The 21,611-nt window shown below is 35.3% G+C and overlaps 1 protein-coding gene across 2 annotated transcripts; it reads left to right on the forward strand.

Moving 5' to 3' along the window:
• The first annotated feature begins 10,796 nt into the window (after nt 1-10,796).
• On the forward strand, nt 10,797-17,864 carry LOC145053114 (valine--tRNA ligase, mitochondrial 1-like). Of its 2 annotated transcripts, none has more exons than XM_079001100.1 (21): nt 10,797-10,925; nt 11,201-11,351; nt 11,461-11,523; nt 11,616-11,785; nt 11,903-11,975; nt 12,147-12,212; nt 12,296-12,379; nt 12,593-12,670; nt 12,779-12,862; nt 12,988-13,067; nt 13,194-13,251; nt 13,337-13,639; nt 13,719-13,889; nt 13,998-14,197; nt 14,834-15,236; nt 15,313-15,564; nt 16,370-16,861; nt 16,942-17,048; nt 17,131-17,230; nt 17,314-17,459; nt 17,550-17,864. In XM_079001100.1, exons 1-21 carry the CDS (start codon nt 10,801-10,803, stop codon nt 17,722-17,724), a joined length of 3,381 nt encoding a protein of 1,126 aa, XP_078857226.1. In that variant the 5' UTR covers nt 10,797-10,800; the 3' UTR covers nt 17,725-17,864. The 2 variants fall into 2 exon arrangements, with proteins under 2 accessions (XP_078857226.1, XP_078857227.1); XM_079001101.1 differs by having other exon boundaries at nt 10,798-10,925; nt 11,179-11,351.
• Nucleotides 17,865-21,611: the final 3,747 nt, after the last annotated feature.

The following is a 21,611-nucleotide window of genomic DNA, read 5'->3' on the forward strand; positions in this document are numbered from 1 at the left end:
CGACCTTCCGGTCCAAAACATATCGCCTTCCGGCCCATAACATATTGCCTTCCGGCCCGTAACATATTGCCTTCCGGCCCATAACATATTGCCTTCCGGCCCACAACATATTGCCTTCCGGCCCATAACATATTGCCTTCCGCCACACAACATAAAAAGCATACATATCATAACAGAACATAGAACAACCATGCATACCGAGCTACACTCCAGACCAAGTAACCATGCACATAACATATAATCATATAACAATTCACAGTCAGCAATCGATCAACAGATCACATAACATAGTATTACCCTAACCAAGATACCAGCCTAGCCGGTCACTAGCATAACATCACCCTACGAATCAGTCAACATACTAAATGCACACATACGCCTTTCCAGGCCATGACCTTCCGGTCCACATCGCAATGCCTTCCGGCCCACAACATATAATGCCTTCCGGCCCACAACATATAACGCCTTCCGGCCCATAACATAATGCCTTCCGGCCCATATCCCGCAATATCATAACAACAGACAACTACCCGGATTTCCATCCGATAAAAGGGTTGGCCTTGGTGCCTTAAACCCTATCGATATAGTGAGGATAACTCACCTCGAAACTGCCGACTGAACAGATAACTCAAGCTGCTCCGATCACTGATACGATCTCCACCACTTGACAGCCACCAATGCACTGAACTCAAAACCATAAACAACAATTACCAAAATACCCCTGGAAACCACTAGTTAACCCTTGGTCAAAGACAAGGTCAAAGTCAACCCCTGACTAACCCTACTCGCTGAGTCAACCCTATGACTCGCCGAGTTCCCATACTCAAAACTCCACTCAATCCGCGACCTAACTCGCCGAGTCACCCCGAGACTCGCCGAGTCCAACAACTCTGAGTCCACTCGCACACAACTCACCGAGTCATCCCTTGACTCACCGATTCTCGACTCAACCAGAGAATATCGGGACTCTTCGAAAAGACTCGCCGAGTCCAGAACAGACTCGCCGAGTCTAAGGCTATCTTCAACCTACTCGTCGAGTTGTTCATACAACTCGCCGAGTCCCAGGCCATCTTCATCCGACTCGCCGAGTTGTTCTTCCAACTCGTCGAGTCCTAGCTCACCTTCAAGCAACTCGTCGAGTTCACCCATGTGACTCGCCGAGTACCACCGGTCTGAATCCATACAGAAGCATTCCAGACCATGCAATTGATCCAAAACATAGATCTAGCCTCCTACAACTCATCCATCACGTAAAGTGGCAAACTTTACATGAATCCAAAGAGATCTATGCTTTATGCACATTAGGGCTAAGATTTGGGGCAAGATAGCTTCATCCAACACTCAACACAGGGACTTTCCTGCAGTCCAACCCTTCTCCATTCCAGATCTGAGGTAGCAACCTCAGATCTAACCTCTAGACTCCAATATCACCCTAGATAAGCTTCCCTCAAACCCCAAAATGAAGAAACAAGATAACAACAGCCTAAGAACGAGATATTACCTCGAAAGAACGCCCCAATCTGCAAGGAAACTCGAATCCAAGCAAAGCCCCTTGTTCCACACTTTCAAACTCTTAAACTTTCTTCAACAAATACTTCTCCAAGCTCCAATCCACTCAACAATGGTGCTTCTCCGTGATTTAGGGTTTCTGGGACTAAAGGGGGAAATAAAGAGGTTGGGGAAGAAACATAATGTTCTTTATATAGGGCTCAACCCCGAGAATTAGGGTTTTCTCCACTCAGCGCCTACTCGCCGAGTCCATCTCATTGACTCGCCGAGTCGGCTACTTAACACACGACCAAGTCGCGACTCTACTCGTCGAGTCCATCCATGGACTCGCCGAGTCACTCTTTCCCAAATTACACTTTTAGCCCTTCAGCTCTACTCTTGCTATTTCAGGATGTTACATAAGCAAAGGTAACAAAGGGTGACTCAATGTTTGTCATAGTTCGGTAGAGCGTGTGTGGTTAACCGGCACATCAAATAGGTGACTGTAACATGTGGGGACACCATGTAAGTTAGCATGGTTATTCACACCCGCTTTGTGATCCTCGGTATCCCAGTCACAAACTAGAGGGGAATATTAAGATTTAAACATGCCATTGAAAAGTTCAATGAATCTCAAAGGATCTAGGAGTTCTCAAAGCATTAAAAACTTGATCTGTTTTTCGTTTTTCATGGTGGAAAATTAGTGAATCGTCATTCACTTACCTTCAAATATTCTGCAACTAGATTACGACATCCCTTTTCTAGGTTGTAGAGTATTGTGTTAGGTCCTAGCCTTAGTATCTCATTTGGGTGATTTATTAAGGACTCAATCAATCAACTAACTTGAATTTCTTTTCTCCCGTTTTTTAGATGTCGAAGTATGACAACTATGGTCTTCCCAAATCCCGTGGAACAAGCTTTCCACATAAAGATGATATTCCACGATTCGATCGAGAAACAAGAGATCATGATTTACTTCCTCCACCTCCTCCAATTATTCTCCCTAACCCACAAGTTCGAAGGCTTGAAAAGTTCAAGCTCACTCAAGCCCTTTTGGCAAGTAAACATGAAGAAGGAAAGTCGGTGTGTGCACACGTCCTAGAGATGAAGTCACACATTGATAAGTTAAGAATGTTGGGATCTGTTGTCTGTGAGGAGCTGGCTGTTGACTTAGTTCTTCAGTCGCTTCCTAACTCATATTGTGAGTTCGTAAGAGAGTACTATATGATGAACCACGACGTGACCCTTATAGATCTCACCTACATGCTTATTGCTGCTGAATCAACAATGATTTAGCACACTAGAAAAACAAAGTTGATTGGTGAATCTGCCTTCCAGATCTCTATGGATATAGGCAATGGCGACGAAAGGCATGCCATGATCGAAAAGTTTGATCATAAGAGAAAGGCAAAGTCTGAAGTAGTTCCATGTGCTATTCCAAAAGAGTCAATTTGCTTTTATTGCCAAGAGAAGGGGCATTAGAGACGAAGCTGCCCTATTTACCTAAGAGATCTAAGACATGGGAGAGTCAAAACGTATGGCTCTACTTTAGGTAAAATCCATTAACTAACTCTTTTAAGTTCCTATTCTAGATCCTTAATACATGATCTGATAAGATTACAATTGATGTTTTGTAGGATCAAAGAAAAGAGAGGAAGCTTAAGGGAAGAAGTAAGCAGATTCTAATCGTGAAGAAATGGATTTTGATTGCATTGCTTGAAGATTGGATTCTTGAGATACTACTTAGAGTTAGAAAAGATTTCTAAGAAATATGTATTAACATAGTTTTTCGATGAGTTGCAAGGACAAATTTTTCCGCGATAAAATAAATTTTGTTTTTATATTATTTATTTATCCTTACAATGGCGTGTATGAAAATTTGATGTTTGAAAGTTTCTATTATTAGCAATAATGGTTTTGATTCTTAATGATGTTATTTGTGGACATGTCGAGAGTTTACCAAATAGGGAGAGTTTCTTGGAATCATGCAACTTGGTTGCACGATGAATGAGAAATTTCATATTTGGAAATTAGACTAATTCGTTGATAAAGTGTCAAGTGAAGGACTAAGAGATCTAGTACACAAAGTTGTGTGTTGATCGAGTCCACCACAAGAGTAACAAAGATATTCGTCATGATTTACTAAAGGTTTAGTAAATATGATTATACTTATAAGATTAAGTGTAATTCTGAATTGATTGAAAGAGTTTAAATCAATAGCAGAACGAATAAGAAGAATCAAGTAGGCAGAAAGATAAAAGTTTCTCTATTCTAAGAAGAAGGGAGAGTACCTTTTATTATGTTTTATGATAGGTCTTTATGATTAAGAACCATATCTCAATTGATCCTCTAAGTGAGTCTTAGTACAATTGTATGTCTGAGAAGAGGAATAAAGAATTGAAGAAATGGTTAAATCAAAAAGTCAATCATACTTCGTTCCAAAACAAGTCTTAGAGTTAAGATTGTGACATTGAGTGACGAGTATTAGGAAGGTTTATAACAATCATCAAATGTGGAAAGTTGTGATGTCATGGATAAGACAAAGACCAACTAGGACCAATTTTATGAAGTGTTTTGTCTTGATAAAAGCTACACTAACTCTTGAATATTTGTTTGTCAAGAAATGTTTATTGACAAGAGAATCTTATATGTCAAGGAGTCAGTGGGAGTCTTAATGGTCTTGAAAGGTTTCAAGAACAAATCAAAAATAAACCTTATCAATCATCACTAGCACACGACTTGAGGTTTACGACCTATCGTGTTGACACTATCTTGTTTCTGTGCCGTTCCAATCGAGTTAATTATGCATGTGAGTTCTATGAGTTCTCATTTGAACGCATAAAAGGAAAGCACCTTGATCAATTGAAAGTACATTGATAGGAAAGGGTGAGCTGATTAACTACTTGGAAGACATGGTGGACACTGGTGTTACCATAAGGCAAGAAATCAAGATTGAGAAAGTTCGGTCCATATGAGTTTGGATTTGTCGCAAACTTTGGTTTTGACAAATTCACATGGATAGGAACACACACACCATTAAAATCTAAGTGTCATAAGATTCCCTCCTTCATGAAAATGATTGTGAGGAAATGCTTTCACTAAGAGAGATTTTAAGGAGATAGTGATTGTGAAAATTGTATTCTCGAATTCAATTATGGTTACGGTATCCCTTTCCATGATTCGAATTATGAGATTTGGCAATTATTCTGAATTGTTTAGACACACATATGAACTATCTAAGTCAAAGGTTTATAAGTTTGAGAAGCTTAGATAAAGGATTATCAAAGCATTAGGTATTAGAAATATGAACTTAAGAAATTCAATAGGTATTGTTTTCCGGAAGTTAAGCTGTTTCTGAATACATGTCAAAGCTAGTGGGAGCATAAGAGTTATGCTTATATAATAATAATCATCATAGTGGGAGCATAAATGTTATGCTTGTATGATTATTAAGGCAAGTATTGCAAGTTAGCAATATTAATTATAGAAAACAACAATTATACTTTGCAAAGTCGTAAGGGTTGAAAAGTTGTTTTGCTATAATTAAGGGAGAGAATATTATGCTTCATTTCAAATCTAAAGGCTTAGGTTGTGGAATGTTAATAAATTTAGTCAAGGATACATAGTGCTTTCTCAAATTTCGATTATGATCATGGCATCCCTCTTCATAGTTCGAATTGTGAGAACGTGACACATAAAATATTATGACAAAAGATTGATAAAGTATCGTATCTTTATGTAAGACATTATGCATCGTGTCCCATACGCTTCGGGTAAAGGATCGATTGCAAGTGTTATAATATTTGACCATTCTAAAATTTTCCAAATGTCTAGCACATTAAGAGGGAAAAAGGACAACAATCGGTTTTAACTAAGATAATTAAACAACTATCAAAGGACGATCCAAAGCTCGCTGAGGATTGGTCGCTTGTGAGTAGTTGGAAGTATGGTATTGGATGGACCATATCGACATTATTATGAATAGATAAGATTCTATTAAGAATGATTTGTCATATGGCAAATATGGAAATGTTTCCATATTTGGAGTTGGATATTGAGAGTCTATGTCTAGATTAGAAAATTTTATGCAAAAGGATGTTCAAAGGAATGTACTTTGAGTGAGAGACATCACGTCTATGGAGTTGTATTGTAACAATCTCAAATAGAGGACTTTGTAATTTCATTGGCAATAGTCATTGTGATTTTTGTGCTATGACATTACGAAAGGATCATTGCATAAAATGTTAGAATCTAGCATATTCTATAAGTAGCTAGAATTTGATATTCTTACACTTGTGATAGGGATTGGGAGTTGTGAAATGAGTATGACTGAAAATGTGTTCATTTGATCTATTTCACAAAGTAAGGACCGTAGGTAAACATTGTGTGCATGCTAAGAGCATGAGACAAGTGTAGTAATAATTCAAGTAAGTAGTTGATTACCCGAAACAACGAATAATGAGTAATGAATATGGTGATTAAATAAAATGTTTTATTTATACCCAGAGTTTGGGGCCATATGGGATTAGTATTATTCTTGTGTTTCACTTTGCATGTTTTGACTTCCTGAATAGTTAATTATTTCAGAATAATCAAATTATTCGAACGGACCACAGTCGTTCATATGTTGGAAGTAGGTATGAATAAAGACTGTCATGAATTGGTGTGTGGATTGTCTAAAGTGTATTAGACATAAGCAAATGTTTGCTGCAACGTTCATGAGTGCTTATGAATATGATTTGAGCATTGGATTAAACCCACGCTCACTTGGATCACTTCATGAACTGTATCAAGAATGATGGGTGAGACGATAACATCTTATATTCTTGAAACCGAGATGTGTGAGTTGTATCTTGCAAATCAGTTGCACATTGATAATATGTAAACGCACCAGTAACTTGGTGTTATAAAACATATTGTTGTGTGTGATTCGGTAAGTGAGTGCAAGCAAGCATTGAATCAAATTTTATTCGTTCCTTTTATCCAAAGTAGGATAAAAGCGATATCTTTGGACCCCTCGATGATTTAGTGATGGCACCTAAGCGCTTGGCCAAGCCGAGACTAATTTGATGTGATCAATTGTAGTTAGTTGTCAGTCATCATAAATCGGAAGTCGGGAAACAGTATAGAGAGAATGATTCGAATTCATGTCTCGCGATATCTAGAATGGAGGAATATATGATCCCTTATCTAAAGGACACGCATACCTGATAAGATCAGAGTTGACAACGGCTTTTGAAAGCTACAATTGCAGATCAGGATCTGAAGTCATACGCAAAATAGTTATTAGACTTATCCAAGTGGGAGACTGTTGGATTAGTGTCTAAGTCCATAACCATTTTGGTATGTACTTGACCCGATGGTGCATGGTCCTTTTGGGTTGCATTCACCAAAGCAACTTGATAGGATGAATTATGGAGAGAGAGGATTAATTATGATTTATTAATATATTATGAGAATAATATATTAAAGGAGAAATCATATTGTTTAATTAATATTAGTCAAGAATTAATTGATAATTAGTTTTGTCGCTAAAAGAGATTAATTAAACCTAAGGGACTGTAACTGTATTATAAGATAATTGCAATTGGGCTATGGATTACTTAATAATATATAGGTTGAACGAATTCTATGGGGAAGCCCATTAGAAATCGTCCAAGGGATATACTAAAGGAATCCATGGGCTGCTTAGGGCTTAAGCAGTCAGATTAGGGTTTCCTAGTTGAAAACCCTAATAGCCTACATGTATATATAGCACCCTTAAGCCCTAAAAACGGGGTGAAGAGTTCCACTAGGGTTTATGGACGTTTTTGGGCAGCCTCCTCTCTCCTTGTTCTTCATCCTCTTCCTCTTGGTGTTTGTAAGCCATTAGAGGAGTGACAATTATGACTCTAAGCTTTCTAAAGTCATTACAAGGAGGATTTGAGATTGTTATTCCTACATAACAATCAAAGGTAATTCTCTAAGCCCTAATTTCAGTTTATAATATGTTAGATCTAAGATTGTAAGTCTTGGATACATTGCATGTACAATAGAGGAACCTAGATCTAAGCATTAGGGTTTGTATGAGCACATAGGATGTTCTTGTGGCTAAAACCCATAAGAAAAATCATAACTCTTTCGGCTCAAAATATATAATTTTTGAGCAATTAAACGTAATACCATTTAAACTTAATAAATAAACATTAGTGTATCGTACATTTGGTCTAGATTATAGCAGCACTTATGGTAATTGATTGTCAATAGTCGACCCAGTTTGCCAACTGTTACATTATCCCCCCGTTGAAATGAATTTTGTCTAGAAATTCAGTGTGTAGATAAAATATCATAAAAAAATTTGGTGGCATTTTCATTTTGCTTGATCCATACATGATCTGTCTAAAGTCGATTTAAGCCATGTAGCTCTAGGTTAGATAATTGGTCCAGTATGTGACTTTACCACAAGTCTCAGTTAGACAGTGAATATCAAATAAGATCGAATCAAATATTTTAAAGGTTGTCGAGTCTTACATACAATTTAATTGTGTGTACATTCACGAATATGAAACATTAGCACAGTTTCTTAGTACACTTCGTTGAGAAAAAGATAGTAAGTGTGTCGTCGAACATACACTCCTCGAGTTTTGGCGCATGAAAGGCGTCATGCACTTCATTTAGTTTTTTTGAGATAAATGGATATAAATATAAGGACCAAATTCTGTTAAGAATTTCTATGGTCCTTTGAGCTGCAGATTTAACTTGACTCGTTCTCTAAACCGAATCATTCATCTAAAATAGAAGGTGTTTAAAGTTACAGAGTCTCCAAATTGAACGTCGAGAGACTGACATCTTTTGTTCACATAACTCTTTTGTCGTTCGTGTACAATATGTAATCGTTCTCAGGTTCACACAATATTTTATGCGATGTCTTGAGTTATTCTTTGATCAAAGTGCAGCGTATCGCCCGCAAGCTTTTTGTTCAATTTTGTATCTCCAATTAATGTTCAACATGTCGAGCATGGGCGCTTGCATCTGTATAAGGTCTTGAACGGTGTTGCCTATTATCATTGCAGGAAAAACTCAATTAACGAAAATGAGTATTCAATGTAATATCTAAAGTCGGTCATACATGTTCAGAGCATATTACTCATGCCGAGATGGTTCGTTCGGTCTAACCATTTGGGATGAATAGATATGCTTATGCCTAAGCACGCACTCAAAGATTTCAATGATTGTCATAATTGCTAGATAAATCTACTATCATAGTGAGAGATGATAGAGATCAGCATCTTGTGCAGTCTGATGATTTCTTTGTCATGTTTTGGTCAACTTTTCCATTTCACATGGTTCTTAGATTAGTGGAAAGTGGGCAGATTTAGTCAATCTACGGACCACTGCCTAAATAAATATCGAAACCGTTATGTTTCTTTGGATAGTTTGGGTATGAGGTCTATTGATGTTGGTTCCTACTTTTACTTGGGTTTTTCTTTATCATCACTCTATTCCTTAGTGTTTCTTTCATTTTGCATTTGGTACAAGTTTGTTATTTATCCATTCCAATGGTAATCTCCGCTTTCATGCATGTTCATTACTTCATTTCTTTCAAATCTAAGTACATATAGTCAGATCCTGGATGGATGGGACATTTTTGTCTGTGAGTTTTGTCTAAAACTATGCTCACGTGTTCACTGTACCTAGGGGTACAGATTTGTTTCATAAAGTATCATGTCCCGTCATCCCTAAGCTTGACCTGTTCATCCGGTCTTCACAGAGCTTCACTCACGAAGCCTTTCTCTCTCATAGTCTTGAGTGAAACTTCTCGAGTATGAGCTATAGGTTATGAATGGATATTCATAGTTAGTACTCGTACTCAGCGGGGTTTGGTACATCTGTTTCAGCTCAAGACATTTGCTACCATGCCAATTCTCATTACAATGATAGCGAATGACAACAAATTTCTCATTTATGTTATTCAACCAAAAACATAGGCAAATACCTTGCCTCAATTCATCTATATGCGCCTCAATCCTTTATGTTCATGTTGTCGTATACGAACAAGTTCTCTCTCTTTCAGAAAGATAGGATTGGTGCGTTACGCCCTAGTTGTTCCAACTTCTGGAATATATTCCCTTGCTTATCTTTCTAGTTGGACTTTGTTTCATTTTGGTGCTAACATAGTTGATGGTTGGGCTACCAAAGAAAAGTTTCTGATGGATCACTGGTAGTAGCCAACATAAATTCTTTTGTTGTTATCCTCCTCCTCATCAACACATAACTTAACCAAGAAAGGATCATTTGATGTCCTATTCATATGCACCACATCATCATTAAATTCCAACTCAACATTCCGGAGTTCATCTATGCTATCTTCATTTTCACCATCAATACAAGACTTACATCCATCATCATCAAACCATCCATCAAAACCAACCCCAATATGATCCACATAAACAAAAATTATACCATCTGTTCCATAAGCATCACAAATAAAAGTAGCATATATCACATCATCTGAAATGGGATTAAGCCATTCCATGATGGAAATGCCTGGTTCACAGTTGTACAACCTTTTACAATCTTCATGCATGAAACGTTTGAAAAAGGTCACACACTCAGAATAAGTCATAGAAGAAAAGTCAGCATCATTGAACATGGTTTTCACACCACCAGTGTAAGAGAAAGGATTACGAGTAAGTACCATTTGGTAGTTGAGTTCCACCATTGCAAACAGTCCATACCATTTGGTAGTTGAGTTCCACCATTGCAAACAGTCCATTAGGTTCCAATTGTGCCATTGCAACGACTTTTTTGGTACTTCAGCTCGATCACAGAAATCTTTCACAAACCCTAGCTCAGTTTCGTTTAAAGTGAAAAATGAAGAATGGAGGTCGACAGGTGAAGATGATAGGTTTTAACCATCGTATATCATTTATTGACGTGATATATCTCACGTGTCATCAGATTAGCCAAAAAATAAATATTAATGGACACATATACAATGTCAACCGATAAACCGTTTAAAATCGACGAAGATGACTACAGTGAAATGTTAAATACGAGTCTAGTGGTCTAATGTGCAAAAAAAAAAAAACGTTTAGTGACCAAATCGGACAAATGTTAAAACTTTAATGTGCTACAATGTCATTTTCCCAAAATTTTCTTCAAGAAATACTCCATATGTTTACAAAAATTATAGTGCCATTTTCCCAAAATTTTCTTCACGAAATACTCCATATATGCTTAAAAAAAATTACAAAAATAGTATTTGATTAATAAAAAATTTACAAATATTTAAAAGACAAAACTTTAATGTAAGTTTTCAACTCGTATCATATGCAAACCAGAGTCCACCCGCTTCGTATGTTACGCACAAAAACCCCAAACCCCTCTTCCTTTCTCAGCCTCCACACTCTTCATATCTGCAGAGTGCAATCCTACTTCTCATTCTTCTGCGATCAGTAAGTCATTCTCTCTCTTTCGATATACAATATATTTGATATGGAATATACGTGAGCACATCCTTTTAATTTTGATTTCATTCTCATAACTATTAAAATGCAGAATTGATGTCTAAATAGTTGTAGATTGAGTTTTCCATTGTGAGATGTAATACTTGTTTGTGCGAATGTTTATTTTCTTAGCTGCTTTTTCTTTGGAAGGATTAGATTCGAATCGATTTTAATGTTGAAAAGTATCCCAATTGGGCTTTAGGCTAATTCGATAAAAACATTAGGGCAAAGAGAACGCAAATCAGATTTTCATCAGCCGCATTAGGAGGAGAAACTACTGTAAGTTCCACCGCAGCCACCAGCATGACAAACACAAATCCTGAGGTTCCTCTTTCTGAGGAGGAACTTGAGAGGAAGAAGAAGAAAGAAGAGAAGGTATTTCCTTTTACTTTTTTCAACTTCACTCGATTCTATTCAGGCTTTCTGATATTAACTTAGTATGGAGTAGGAGCTCAAGTTTATTTTTTTTTTCTTTTGTGGGTAGGCAAAAGAGAAAGAGATGAAAAGGTTGAAGGCTGCACAAAAAGCTGAAGCAGCCAAACTTAAGGTAATCTTAGATTGTTAAGTAGTATCTTACTTTAGTGAATTTGTAATAATATTAGTTTAATGATCAATTGATTTCATTGATACACATTTAAGGCACAACAAGGACCTTCTATCTCAAAAGCCAGTAAGAAGAAAACAGTAAGGGCAGATGCAAGTGAAGAAAATCCAGAAGACTATATAGATCCAGAAACAGCTTCTGGTGATAAGAAAAAACTTTCTCAACAAATGGCAAAGCAGTTCTCTCCTGTTGCAGTGGAGAAATCGTTAGTTTTTCTATGAATTCTTTTTCTTTCACAGCATCATCTAGCTCAAATTTCATTGATAATACTTCTATCAGAAATCTTGTTTCTTATTATAAAATTTTAATTACTTATTGCTAGATGGTATGCATGGTGGGAGCAATCAGGTTTCTTTGAGGCAAATTCCAGCAGCTCTAAACCTCCTTTCACTATCGTGAGTCTCTTGTGATTTTCTCTGCTATTTCGTGTCTATAAATGTTCATAAACAATGATGTATCTATAGATCTTTTTGAACAGATTGGTTTTGGGATTGTGGCTTGTGGTTGTATAAAGCCATTGATTAATGTAATTTGGTTATGGATGTCTTGTTTATGTGTAAATGCAGGTTCTTCCACCTCCTAATGTGACTGGAGCTCTACACATTGGTCATGCTTTAACTGCTGCTATCCAGGTTTCATGACTTACCCTCATCTTTTATGAATTTTACAATTCTTTCCTTTTTTCAATTTTATTTGATATTGATTATCATTATAGGATACAATTATTCGTTGGAGGAGAATGTCAGGATACAATACCTTATGGGTGCCTGGAATGGATCATGCAGGAATAGCAACTCAGGTTGAATTTACTTTTAAGGAATAGATATTTCACTAGTTGTTACACTTGGGTGCTGTTTCTTTTTGACTTAATGAACTTTAACCTAATCCTGTTTCTTATTGACTTAATGCAAAAAGAATGGCTTAATCCGATTATCTTGCTTTTCTCTTTCATTACATAATATACATATACTGTTAGTTTTCTTATCTTTATCTAACAAAGATTCATTGACAGGTGGTGGTGGAGAAAAAAATCATGAGAGAGAGAAAAATGACACGTCATGATGTGGGTCGAGAAAAGTTTGTAGAGGAAGTGAGTTTGACTTTACATGTTATATCTTTGCTTATCAACTTTGAAGTTCATATGTTTAACTTAACTTCAAAAATCTTGTGTTATTTTTGTTATGGATGATATTGATAGGTATGGAAATGGAAAGAGGAATATGGTGGGACAATATTGAAACAACTCAGGCGTTTGGGTGCATCTCTAGATTGGTCACGTGAGGTAAAACCTAGAAAAAAGATAACTACAAGATATATATATTTGATATCAGTTTTATCTGAGGTTTTGATTATGTGTAATTCTATATATGTATAACAAGTTTATAAATGTTCCTTAAATAATGACAGTGCTTTACCATGGATGAGAAAAGGTCAAATGCTGTAACAGAAGCTTTTGTCAGGCTTTACAAGGAGGGTCTTATTTATAGGTAATATTCACATCAAGAGATTTCAATATCATCATTTACAAAAGCTTTATTTTCCCTCAAGTTTTTGGTAATTGAAATCTCATTTTATAAATTAACTTCTTGGATACCCTTTTGACTTTTCTTCAGAGACCTAAGGCTAGTCAACTGGGATTGTGTCTTGAGAACAGCAATATCTGATATTGAGGTACACCATAAAGCTATTTCCATTTTCTCAACAGTTATATACAATACAGTGGTTTGTTTCATTTTACATTTTTGCCCCTATATAGGTGGACTATGTTGATATTAAAGAGAAGACACCTCTAAAGGTCCCAGGGTATAAAAACATGGTTGAATTCGGTGTTTTAACCTCTTTTGCCTACCCTTTAGAAGAAAATCTTGGAGAAATTGTGGTGGCTACAACTAGAGTTGAAACAATGCTTGGAGATACTGCTATTGCTGTTCATCCAGAAGATCCAAGATACACTCATCTTCATGGGAAATTTGCATGTCATCCATTTAATGGAAGAAAACTTCCTATAATCTGTGATTCTATCCTTGTTGACCCTAAATTTGGAACTGGTGCAGTCAAGGTAATCAAAACCCTAAACCCTAAACAGTTGACCACATTCTTTTTGTGATGATTTTGATGGTGTTTAATTGTTTATGTAGATAACTCCAGCACATGATCCGAATGATTTTGAAGTTGGAAAACGTCATAAACTGGAGTTCATCAACATTTTTACTGATGATGGGAAGATAAATAGTAATGGGGGTTCAGGTTTTGTAGGGTTACCACGTTTTGAAGCTCGTGTGGCTGTAACCGAGGCTTTGAAGTCTAAGGTATTCCATTGTGACTTTTTCTCCCATCCCAAAAGACGTTAATGCCCTTCTTGTCCTCATCATAATATCCATGGTCTGTTAACTGTGTATGCATACAATACGATACAGGGACTTTATAAAGGGGAAGAAAAGAATGAGATGCGTTTAGGTGTTTGTTCTAGAAGCAATGATGTGGTTGAACCTATGATTAAGCCTCAGTGGTATGTTAACTGCAATGGTATTGCAAAAGAAGCTCTTGATGCTGTAATGGATGAAAATAACAAGAAAATTGATATCATTCCAAAACAATATGCTGCTGAATGGAAAAGGTCACCTTCTTTACCTTTAAAGTAACACTCATTTTTAGCTTCATTTTGTTTTCTGATAACATTTTGCTTTCATAGATTGTCTGACATGTATATTGCTATTATCAGGGTTAAATGAAAGAAATTAAAACGTACTCTCCATTGTTTTGTTTTTTATAGCCTTCTACTTTAATTCCTTGTGTTTGGGATTTCATCTAAAAATGACTTTTTAACTTATTGACTTATTGAAAAGTCAATAAGTTAAAAAAAGTGTTTGGGTATAGAAGGCCTTTTAAAACAACTTTTTTGTTTACTCTTTGAAACGGAGATTTTAAAAAGTTACAATTTCTAACTTCTTGAAAACAACTTATGACTTATTAGGTTTACAAAATAGATAAAAGACAAAATAACCCTAAATACCCTTATAAAAGCTAATCCAAACGCTTTTTTATAAACTCCTTTTCCCACCTTCATAAGTCAATAAGTACTTTCAGGTAAAAGCCATTTTTAACTTCAAAATGGAATCCAAACAGGCAAACACCCTCTTAAAAAATCTACCAAGTGGCATCTCATTACAGTTGTGAGGATTTTCAATGTCTTTATAATAGAAAATATTAAAAAAGACAAGCTTGTTACATTTCTAAAAATTTCATTTTACAGGTGGCTTGAGAACATTCGTGATTGGTGTATATCAAGGCAGCTATGGTGGGGCCACAGGGTTCCTGCATGGTATGTGACATTGGAGGATGATAAACTGAAGGAACTTGGAGCATACAAGGATCATTGGGTGGTTGCTAGGGATGAGAAAGAGGCTGAAGGGGAGGCTAAAAGAGTCTTTTCAGGGAAAAAGTTTCAGTTAACTCAAGATCCTGATGTTCTAGACACCTGGTTTTCTTCAGGGCTTTTCCCATTATCTGTATTAGGGTGGCCTGATAATACTCAAGATTTCAAGACTTTTTATCCAACTGCTGTTCTTGAAACTGGACATGACATTTTATTTTTTTGGGTTGCTCGTATGGTGATGCTTGGGATGAAATTGGGAGGTGATGTTCCTTTCCAAAAGGTTAGTTATATAACTTTAATAATTAATATAATTGAAAACAATGCAATAATACTTGATATTAAAAACTATTCTTTAGGTTTATTTACATCCAATGATTCGCGATGCACATGGAAGAAAAATGTCCAAATCTTTGGGCAATGTGGTGGATCCCATAGAAGTAATATGTGGAATAACCCTAGAGGGTCTTCATAAGAGACTTGAGGAGGGTAATTTGGACCTTACTGAATTAAAAGTTGCCAAAGAAGGGCAAAAGAAGGATTTTCCTAATGGTATTCCTGAATGTGGGGCAGATGCCCTTCGATTTGCCCTTGTCTCATACACTGCTCAGGTATCATCTATTTTATATTATACCCTTCTACACTTTATATATATATATATATATATATATATATATATATATATATATATATATATATTCTCTAAAAGATTTTGTATTCATGGAATTGGAATTCAAGATTCCATTCCATGGTTTATTTGGTTGCCACATGGGTGGAGTCCTTCAAAGTTTGATGGGGAAGGAGTTCCGTAACTTCAATTCACTCTTCTATTTTTGCAAAAAGACCAAAATACCCTTATCGTCTAATTTGAAATAAAAAAAATTCAAAACATTATATTTTTTTTGACAGATTTTGCATTGTTAGAATTTCAATTCTTTTGACAGATCCCATCCCTTAAAAAATATTCTACAAGCCAGATGCTGCATAATAATTTATCCATAAAAACTAGGTTAAACTAATTTTTTTTTAATATATTTTGTGTTTTTTCTAGATTAAACCTCAAATTTATTTTTTGATGAAAAAGGCCTGGTATTTTTTCGTTTTTTCCGAAAAAAACGCCCACCCTTTTAAATGCTTCCAAATAAACCCTCACATTTTACAAATTTTTTCGGAAAAAATACAAAGTTGAGGGCATTTTCGGAAAAAATGAAAAAATACAAGGTCTTTTTCAGGCAAAAAAATTGAGGTTTGATCCGGAAAAAACACAAAATATAAGGTATTTTTTGAGATTAACCCTAAATATTATTGTTAAACTTGAACTATCTCTATGCAATAAACAAAATTCAATTTCGTTCTTTTGTTTTTATAAAAAGTCCAAAATACCCTTGATAACATTGTTTCTTTGCATGATTCCAGTCAGATAAAATCAATCTAGACATACAACGAGTGGTGGGATACAGACAATGGTGTAACAAACTATGGAATGCAGTTCGATTTGCCATGACAAAACTCAATGACAATTATACCCCTCCAAAAACAATAGACCCAAAGAACATGCCCTTCAATTGCCAATGGATTCTTTCAGTTCTCACCAAAGCCACATCCAAAACCATATCATCTTTAAATTCCTATGAATTCTCAGATGCATCAAGTGCTGTTTATTCATGGTGGCAGTTTCAGCTCTGTGATATCTTCATTGAAGTAATTAAACCTTACTTCTTTGGTGATGATGCAGCTTCAAAGGCTTATGCACAAGATACTTTGTGGGTGTGTTTGGATACAGGGTTAAGATTGCTTCATCCTTTTATGCCTTTTGTTACTGAAGAATTATGGCAAAGACTTCCTTCACCTAAGCATTGTGAAAGAGAGAAGTCTATTATGATTTGTGAATACCCTTCTGTTGTAGAGGTTAGATCTTGAAATATATTAATATTAAACAAATATTAATTGTAACTAATTTTTATTTTCCATTTATTGGATATAAATAGTCATGGAGAAATGAAAAGATTGAATATGAGATGGAGGTGGTTGAGTCTGCTGTGAAATCACTCAGATCAATTAGGGCAAACTTCCCTGCACAGGAAAGAAATGAAAGGTATTTTATTAAAATCAATAATTGTAAATATATTATTTGTATTTTCTCATAAAGAAATATTTTATTTATTTTTTTTGGATAGGCGAGCTGGATTTGCAGTTTCTAGAAACGAACAAACTACAGAGCTTCTGAGACGCCATGAAATGGAGGTTTCAACCTTAGCCAACTTATCCTCATTCACGGTATGTGAAAAAGACGAAAATACCCTCTGCATGCATGTAACATGTAATATCTATGACATAAATTATGGGGTTAAAATTGTCAGGTTCTGAGTGAAAATGATGCTGCTCCAGCTGGATGTGCAGTGTCAGTGGTAAACCAATCACTTTCTGTTTATCTAAAGCTTCAAGGAGCCATTGATGTTAAAAAGGAACGTGAAAAGCTCAATGCAAAGTTGACAGAGTTACAAAAGTAAGCACATCATTTACTTTTTTGTAAAGTCTTGTTTCTTTGACTTTCTGTATTAAGTTAAGTCAATAAAACATGTTTGACTTTGAGCAGGCAAAAGGATAGTTTGAACAAGGCGATGAGTGCGAAAGGGTATGAAGAGAAGGTTCCGGAACATATAAAAGAAGAAAACATGGCTAAATTGACAATGCTAATGCAACAGTTAATGTCTTGTGAGGAAGCTACTCAGCACTTTGAACGAGAAGTGGCTTCAAAATCAGAGATCTAAGTCAACCCTCAGAGGCATTTATTCAAATGACAATTAGGGAAAAACAAGAGTTGAAGATTTTGATACAATTTTGTGAGATTATTTGTATTTTTATCTTGTTATGATAACATTTATATACCATGCTCCTGTTTTGTTGAACATTTTAGCTTCACGGATTCATTTGGACAGATTAGTGACTAGAGGTGTAACATCCTAATCGTGGGCTTAGAATAATATAGGTTATTTTAGTGAAAATAATCTTTGTGAAAAATAAATAAATAAATAAATAGATATAGTAAAATAATTGTTTTTAATTAAAGGAAATAATATCTAGTTAATTTAAACAGAGATGTGAGATTAATGTTAAGAATTTATTTAAAGGATTAATAAAGTGAAATTTGAGAATGTGAGATATGCATATCTATATTTGGCTTAGGTTGTGTTTGATATGCATCTAACCGAGTCAGATTTTTTTGGCTGACTCGATCTGAAAGTATTTGATTTTGTGTATGACTCGGTCAACAAGGTCTGACTGGGAAAGATATGGGTGGATGAATGATTCATAAACGAATCAAACCCATGACCTTACATTCACAAAACCACGTCTTTTCTACTACACTAAAGGTTTTTTTTGTTATATTTGCTCAAATATTTTATATAATGTGTAATGCTGGTTATTATTATTATTATATTGCATAAAAATGAATTGAACCTATGACCTTACATTCACAAAGCCACATCTTTTCCACTATACTGAAGGTTTTTTTGTTATATTTGCTCAAATATTTTATATAGTGTGTAACATTGGTTATTATTATTATTATTATTATTATTATTATTATTATTGTTGTTGTTGTTGTTGTTATATATATATATATATATATATATATATATATATATATATATATATATATATATACATACATATACACACATAGTATTCATCGGGACTTTTAGCAAGTAATGTTTTTTCAACAAAGGATACAAAGTGATAAGTTTGAACAAATTTAAGGGCCATTTGTGAAAATAAGACAAGACATAACAAGTTCAAGGGCCATTTATGAAATTATAGTTGTCGTATAGAATTATTATTTCCTACTTTTACAGATGTCACTTTATTTGATGTGTAGTCGTTTATTACTTTATGTAATGTCAAGTTTTGTCTATCGAATTTTTTGTAATTGTAAATCTTACGCTACCCTTTGCCTATATAAAGGGTTGTAAACAATTGTAAAAATCATCGAATATTCATACGAATAAAAATTTTGTTATTATTTCCCTCACGTCTCTCTAAACACTCTTTCCGATTTTCTTAGTCTATCTCTTACATTCCTAGTTCTTTCAGGCACTTCATATTATATCCCTTATACAAAAAAAAGCATATATATATATATATATATATATATATATATATATATATATATATATATTAAAGAAATAAATCTTAGGAATAATGAACTTGCTACTTTTTTGGCAGAATTGGTCCCCGTATTATTGTTGGGTTCAAAGTTAGGAATAGTAAATTTGGATGTTTTTTGGCAACTTTGCTCCTCATTCTTTAGCCATTTTGACATTTTTGGTCCTTGCAATCAATATTTTTACACTTTTTAGGAACCTTTTAATATTTAAAGTTTGGCCACAAAACTTTAACGGTTTGACAACTTTGATCAATTTTCTAAAAAGTTGCTAATTCCTACCCCTTTAATTCTTTAGCCATTTTGACACTTCTGGTCCTTGCAGTCAAAACTTTTATATTTTTTCATAAAAACATGAAAAAAACGGTCCGGGGCAAAGCCCGGACTTTTCATCCTTGCACTTTCTACGTTTGTCATATTTATCGATTCGGAAACAATATTAAAAGCTTTTGGCCCCCGCATACCAAGTCAAGATAAAACCACACTTAAGAAACCCTGGCTGATTCTCTTCTAAGATCGACCACTTTTTCCCTCCAAAAATGCTCTCTAGCTTTGAGCTCTCTCTTCATTCTTTCAAAATTTACCCAACCTTCTAAGGTTAGGGATTTTGGCTATCATAAGTAGATATGTTATTCGAGTCGGAATCGGACTGAACCTGAATAACCCGAAAACCGAGTAAGGCTAATTGGAGGAACCAAAACCCAGACCGATTAACCTAATACAAACGGTTTGGTTATTACCCGAATAACCCAAATAACATTCACAATATGATTAACGACCTAATATAACTGAAAAAAACCAAGTAACCATATTATGATTCCATAACCCGAATAACATTTACAATATGATTATAAACATTGTATTTTTTTTTATTACTTTTATAGCTTATGATTCCATACACCAACATAACACATTCAAAGACAAACATAACACAACATAACATTGAAAGGATAACATTTACACAAGAGGTTAATATAATGATGCTTAATTGCTTACTTTAGTTTCTTGACTTGGAGCCCAATTTTCCATGAATAAACAAAGTAGAAATTTCTGAATCCTTAGAAACAAGAAAGAAGGGTCGAATTCTGAATATATAGAGGAAGGATCGACACTTAAGAAGGATTTCGAGAATGGTAATGCTTGAGTAGGGAAGTCGACGTATACAATTATTTTTTTGTTTTTGTTTTTTTTTTGTTGTGAAACCTTGACTCACTCACAAAGGAGGGATATGGAGCGATCGACTGAATTTCGATGTAGCTAGGTAAATTAGGATTAAAAATAAATTACTTTTCAATTCCGGACCAAATATTTAGAACCGAATAAGCTCTTATTTTGGTAACTCGGACCGAAAAGCCCAAGAATCGAATAAGCTGAAAATTGTAACGTCCAATTTTCACAACAAAAAAAATTTTCATTTTTAATAAGGTAAAACTTCCCAATTATAAATCCATTTTAAGAAAACCATCTATTCCAAATTACATTTATCGAAAATCAGAGTAATATAAACGCGAAATCCTCAATGCTGCTGATGAGTGTATACAATCACGCCTTCACCTTCTCATGATCACCGATAGAACCTGGAAACATAAACAACATGGTAAACACAACGCTTAGTGAGTTCCCCCAAAATACACCACACAAAAAACATATACAAACATGCATGTTGGGTCCTCAGTCTCCCGAATGGATTAGCCATGGCCCACAGTCTCTTGACTGAATTTCCCTTGGTCCACAGTCTCCTGATTGGATTGCCCCTCTAGCCCAGAGTCTCCCAAATGGAATGCCCCTGGACCACAGTCTCTCAACTGGATTACCCTTCTGGCCCATAGTCAATATCCCTGGCCCACAGTCTCTAGACTGGATTGCTCCTTAGGCTCACAATCTCCCGATTTGATTGCCCCGGGTTTGTTGGCCTACATCACAAAACATTATCGCCTCAACCTAACCGCACTATGCCGATATATAAAAAATAAAGGATCAAGTAGGCACATAATATAGACAATTACCAATCATATAACTCATTACCGCCTACTGGACCTCTCACAACACATTGATCCGCTACCAACTAATCTCCATGGAATACATAGCCATAAGTAACAAGAGGTGAGATAGCCACACGAAGAGATGATCCTACTCTAGAGCAACAACCAAACAAGGAACATGCAAGAAAGCCTAAATCAAGAGTTCTCAGGCTATCCTACATGACTACATATAACCCCTAGGGAACTCTACTAGACGATAACAAACCTATTGGTATTCTAACTAGCATAGCACTACTGTTGCATCCTAACACATACAGATATATATAAATCTAGTAAATCACTACATCACAAAAATATACTATACACAAGGATACATAATCAACTCTTTAAGGAATTCTTAACCATATGTACCCAGAGGTGAGATTGACACTTAGATAGATGATCCTACTCTAGAGCCATAACCAAACAAGGAACATGGAAGAAAGCCAAGATCAAGAGTCCCTGGTCTATC

This window comes from Lactuca serriola, chromosome 5, assembly GCF_051521515.1.
Source record: "Lactuca serriola cultivar US96UC23 chromosome 5, Lser_US96UC23_V15, whole genome shotgun sequence".
Taxonomy (NCBI): domain Eukaryota; kingdom Viridiplantae; phylum Streptophyta; class Magnoliopsida; order Asterales; family Asteraceae; genus Lactuca; species Lactuca serriola.